At 35.2% G+C, this 6,000-nt stretch overlaps 1 protein-coding gene across 1 annotated transcript in view; it reads right to left on the bottom strand.

Annotated features, from left to right (window-relative positions):
• Smp_161670 (beige/beach protein-related) overlaps window positions 1-6,000 on the bottom strand; it is a gene marked incomplete at both ends in the record, with an annotated part of 112,157 nt that overhangs the window by 106,102 nt on the left and 55 nt on the right. Inside the window, 2 exons of the mRNA XM_018791404.1 lie at window positions 1,198-1,437; window positions 5,895-5,974. Of these exons, the coding sequence (XP_018645460.1) occupies window positions 1,198-1,437; window positions 5,895-5,974 (320 nt within the window). The remainder of the gene's footprint in view (window positions 1-1,197; window positions 1,438-5,894; window positions 5,975-6,000) is intronic.

Raw genomic sequence — 6,000 nt, 5'->3', positions numbered from 1 at the left:
ATCTTCCCATCGATGTGTTAGGACGAAGTGACGCGCGTCAAACTGAATTCCACTGCTAGCCACTATCCATCTTTACTTATAATGCTTATGAATTAAGGCTATATCGAGGCAATATGCACAGTATGCACACATGCCAATTACAGACTGATCAGTTGCAGTCCTAATACATCGATGGGAAGATTCAAACAAACAATACTAAATGAATTTAATAGTAATAGTGTGATGTGGGTTACTGATATCCACATAAGTAGTATATGGTGATGGTCGGGTATGAAATATATTTCAGTAGAAGATAGATAAGGAGAGAATGGGAACGACAAGCAATTGGTACGAAAATGTATAATCGGAGACTATGGACGGATTTTCGCAGAAGGAATGGTCAATATTGAGACAATTGATTGTTATTTTGCTAATTAACTGTTCACTATATGGTTCTCATATTTTAATGAGTCATTCGATTGTCACCAACTAGCGTTCTTGTTCCCTACAATAGTAGTAGCTCTGATAATAGCAATAGTACTAATAATAATACTAATAATAATAGTAGTAGTGTAGTGAACGAAACACTAGTTGGGAAAAACTGAATGTATTCAAGCACAAATTATAGACTGTCACTAAATTCTGATAACCATACAGCAAACAGTTAATTTGCAAAATAGCAATCAATTATCTCTTCACTGTTCCTTCTCCAAGTATCAGTTCATATTCTCCGATTATTATTGTTCATGAATTTTCGTACCTATTGCGCTTCATTCCTATTCGTTCCTTATCGGTCTTCTGCCAAAATACCTTCTATGTCTGACCATCACCATATACTACTGATATGGATATAAGTAGACCACACCATTGTAGTTATTACCGTTATATAATATACCCTTATAGGCCAGGGTAATCTTGCATTGGTTTTCAGGAGAACCAGACACCATCCAGACTTTCACACGGCAACCCAAACAGTACAGCTCAATCCCGTTTAACAGGAGAGCCAGACACTGCTCAGGCTTAACCCAAGCAGTGCAGCTTAATCCCGCCCTATAGGAGAACCAGACACTAATATTAGGCTTCAACGCTACAATCCGAACAGTACAGCTCAATCCTGTGGCGCAACCATTCAGGTACCAAACACCCTGTTGAATCAACACCACAGTAGTAGTAATAATAATAATACTAATCAATAAGAATAATTCCAATATAACTTACCTGCCAAATAAACATAATAATTTAATGATACAATTTAAATTATCCAATACCATTGATAGTTTATCATCATTATCAGTAGTAATTTCAGTAGTATTAATCAAATTTTCATTCATTTGATCATTATTACTGATTAGATTTGGTTGAATAATAATTGAATTGCATTGCTTGTATAATGTATGAAGTAAATATTCAATACATCCATTTGGTAAATCATTTAATGTAAGAAAATTTCTTGTATGTCTATGAATAAAAAGTAAAACAAAACAAAAATATATATGTAAGGTGGTGATTGGAGGTGGTCAGTAGTAAAACCCTGGACCTGGGTTTCGTGCTACACGGCACTCATCAGAAAGGTGTACCTGTTGTAATCTTGAGGGAACTGGTACTCCCTGATGGATTCGATCCTGTATCACTCAGCTTCACAGTCAGAGATGTTACCACTGAGCTATTCAGGTCGGGACCGACCTCCTGTAGGACTAAGATGGAATCACAATTGATAGATCATTGGGTGGTGATCAATGTCATGTGTGGCAAATCCTTCTTAGTGCTGATCGAATATTACATTTATTATATTCATGCGTAAAATTGAATTTAGAAATAATCAAATACTGAACTATATGAGAAAGAGTTCATTTTAAGAAGACTCTAAGATACAGAGGGAAGAGAAATTCATACTCTCTCACAAGACCCTAAATGTCGTTGAAACAACTACGTTTAAGTTTATAAATTAACTGAAGGGGTTTTTATGGAGATTTCAGTAATTTTATAGTTGAACTCATGAGTCAATCGAAGCTAGACCATCATGAAAAACCTAGAAGCACTAGAAGGCCGTTACGTCCTATTATGGGACTCCTCAGCAGTGAGCATCCACGATCTCGCTTCGCGGGATTTGGGTCCAGAACCTATCGGTCTCGTGTGCGAACGCTTAACCTCTAGACCACTGATCTGGCCAGCATCTAACGGTGTTAATGTCTAACTTCAACCAATCCACGAAATCGAACCAACGTCCACCATTGTCTTTAGTGAGTTACTATCTCACACTAGACCCAGTTGAACTACACTGATTAATTAAATATACAATTCTTTATTTGCATTCTAATTGAAATTAGCTAAAAATCTTATGGAAGTAGGTTGTCTTAAAGAAAGTTGATAAATTGTATGTGTACTTCCAATTTAAACAATAATCAGGTTGAACAATTAGTTCTTGCGTTAATACTGTTATGATGATTATTAAGGTTTATTAATATTAAATAAAGTAGTAGGTCTCAACATACACAAAGGGAAAAGCAAGATTCTCCGATACAACACAACGTCCACCAATCAAATCACACTAGACGGAGAAGCTCTGGAGGATTTGAAAACCTTTACATATCTGGGCAGCATCACTGATGAACACGGTGGATGTGAGGGCACGAATCGGCAAAGCAAGAGTAGCATATTTACAAATGAAGAACATCTGGAACTCAAAACAATTGTCAACCAACACCAAGATCAGAATTTTCAACACAAATGTCAAGACAGTTCTACTGTATGGAGAGGAAACCTGGAGAACTACGAAAGTCATCATCCAGAAGATACAGGTGTTTATTAACAGTTGTCGACGCAAAATACTTCGGATCCGTTGGCCAGACACTATCAGCAACATTCTATTGTGGGAGAGAAAAAACCAGATCCAAGTGGAGGAAGAAATCAGGAAGAAGCACTGGAAGTGGATAGAACACACATTGAGGTAAGCACCCAACTGCATCACAAGACAAGCTCCCACATGGAATCTCCAAGTTCAAAGGAAAAGAGGAAGATCAAAGAACACATTACACCGAGAAATGGAGACAGACATGAGAAGAATGAACAAAAGTTGGAAAGACTGAGTTGGAGAATGCTGGTCGGCGGCCTATGCTTCATTGTGAGTAACAGGTTTAAGTAAGTAAGTTTAAATAAAGTGGTCATAACTTGAACTTTGACCCTATGACCGGAAAATCTTCCTAGAACTTCTTAAACTGAGAGTTGTTTTGGTTTGATTTCCTCTTAGCTGATAGATTATACTTTTTAAGATTACTACAATTACCTAGTATGTTATACAAATAATGCTTAATCAATATAGTAATCAATATGGTAATAAAAAATCGAAGAAGCTCATCATCAGTCCATTTTCTGTGAAAATAGCTACCCCAGAAACTTCCTCATAAGATGACTGAAAAATGGATCCACCATTGCAAAATCAAGCTAAGAAGCTAGAAAACGAATAACCTTACCATGGATGTAATGATTTCAGAAATCCCTAGAATGACTGTAAAACCCTTTGGAATCAACGTCACTACTCATAAGCTAATGAAATCACTTCACTCCATATATGAGGCAGACCGAAAGACAACAGCAAAGGAATATAACTATTACTAGCTGCAATGAATGTTACATTCCTAATCTTTAGACAAATAAGCCGAAAGCAATGATTTGCAGGTCTAACTTCAATTAATTCACAAAATATTCAACAACCATCATCCGATCCCATTAATGGGTAGTTGTCTCAAACCTGATTTAGTTAAACTATACTTGTCATTACTTTTGAGTGGGATTCTCGGAATTACTCCTTGGAACTAGTTACCAGTGAGCATATCATTATTATCAGTGTAAGGGGTTTGTGAAGATTATTGAATTTTATATCTTACATCACTGACTGAGTCTCATTATAAATGAGAATAGCCATCCAGTATTTTCTAGTTTTCGATAACTATCTAAGTTAAGTCAGATCATCATGTAAGCCATTTTGTTTCTGCTGTATTGTTATACGAGTTGGGGAGATAAAACGATGACCGACAGTGCTAAATTTTTAATTCATTAGATCACAGGCTCAAATGATTGTCCACCCAATCTAGTTTGGGCAACTAGGTTTGACCACTGTAATTTCAAGTCCTAAAACGTTTAGTTGATACATATATAGTCTCTTTCAAAAATATCCATTATCATTTATAGATCACTTATATGTCTTGTAATTCACAATTAATTTAAAGATGAATAAACTTGAAGATATCATGTATTTGAAAGGTGGTCATCAGTGAATCCCCTTGAACATGTTCAATAACATTCTAAGTATCACTTAAAAAATCAAAGTTCATTCGTCCAGATAAGATGGTGGTTGGAGGTGGTCAACAGGAAACCCTGGACCCAGGTTTTGTGCTACATGGCACTCGTCAGCAAAGTGTACCTGTAATCTTGATGGAACTAATGCACTTTGATGGATTCAATTCCGTGTCACCCAGCTCCACAGTCATAGACGTATATCAACATATACTTAAATATCTATTATTATTCCACAAAATTGTTATATTCCCATTCAAAACTTAATCTTAGTTTTGTCTAGTTTGTTAGTTTATTACTTTGTATGACACTGAAGAAGTATAAAGTTGTTCATGATGTATTTAGAATAAACAAATCAACGTTTAAGAAAAATTAGGAAAACAAGGTTTTTGTCTTATAAGAAACCAGATATCAATTTTCAGTGACTAATACTTTACTGGATTGCCTATAACGCTGTTTAATCATCTGAGTTAACTGATGCAACTTAATCAAAAAGAACCCGGAGAAATGAAATAAATCAAACTATCAAGGTGGATTTTGATATGTGCGAATCTCTGGTTTTCTAGTGAATACTGAATTTCAGAAACAACTGCTGTTAGACAGTAAACTTGTGACTACTACGTGAAAAGTGTCAAATATTTCACGGTAGACAATTTTAGTGGCTTTAAAATGCTTAAGTAAGATTTTATAAAGGTTGTTTTAAAGAACAGTAAACTTTCAAAGGAAACAGTGGAATGTTTTGTTTCACTGTTTACGAAGAATCAAGTAACCAGTCCTTAGACAGAAACCGATATAATGTACAAACTAAGGGGAAGTCATATATGGACAGTAAAAAGCCGCCAAAAGTGTGGTCGTAATAACTTGGTTGCATATTACCGAACAATTATTCAAATTCTTAAATATTTTAGATTCTCAGTTTCCCTATGTATATCACCACCAACGTTTTAGTTCTTGAGGTAAAATCAAACTAATGTTCGTAGATAAAAAAGGTTCCATAGAACGCTTCAAGGAATCAGATATTACTGTGAAGAAATTTCCTGCATGATAAGTAGCATAAGGAATAGTTGAAAACTAATCAAATACTGTATATGACAAATAGTGAGTATCTTGATACTCAAGAACATCAACAACCATAACAACAGAAGCTCAGCTATTGTAACCACACTTAAAATGGCTAAGTTCATCTTACAAAATATTTGGACTGCTTAGCCAAGACCCTACAGTCTTTCAAGAACTGTTTTGTTCTTCCTCTCAAGATTTTGTTGAGTGTAGTTTGTTTTACCCATAAAGCAACAAATAGTACGAAGGAAAGTCAAAAAAAGAGAATTATGGACGGAGAAACTAAAATTTAAGGAATAGAGAAGTAAAAAAGCTATACTCATCAATTATCACCAATACTTATCCGTTACAGACAACTACATTACAAGGGATATCATGCTAATGAAAAGTGGTTATTACTCATGATTTATATAAATGTCAGTATGCTAAACGGGAACTCGTTAAAAGACCTACGTAGATGAGTGAACCATCAAAAGTAATGATGAGATCTGAAATTAGTTTTTATCACCATGGTTACGTGGATAAACAACTTGAAAGTCATTTATCAAGTGAGAAAGACTTACTCGGATGTTTTGGAGTCATCAGAAATATTGAATCTCTTGCATATAATTTGGCTGAAGCGATTCAAAGACTCATAGCCTCCCTAAAAACAAGTCATTTTCCTTCATA

This window comes from Schistosoma mansoni (assembly GCF_000237925.1).
Source record: "Schistosoma mansoni, WGS project CABG00000000 data, chromosome 3 unplaced supercontig 0077, strain Puerto Rico, whole genome shotgun sequence".
In the NCBI taxonomy this organism is placed as follows: domain Eukaryota; kingdom Metazoa; phylum Platyhelminthes; class Trematoda; order Strigeidida; family Schistosomatidae; genus Schistosoma; species Schistosoma mansoni.
Note: the sequence above shows the minus strand (reverse complement) of the source record. Positions and strands in the feature narration are given on the sequence as shown.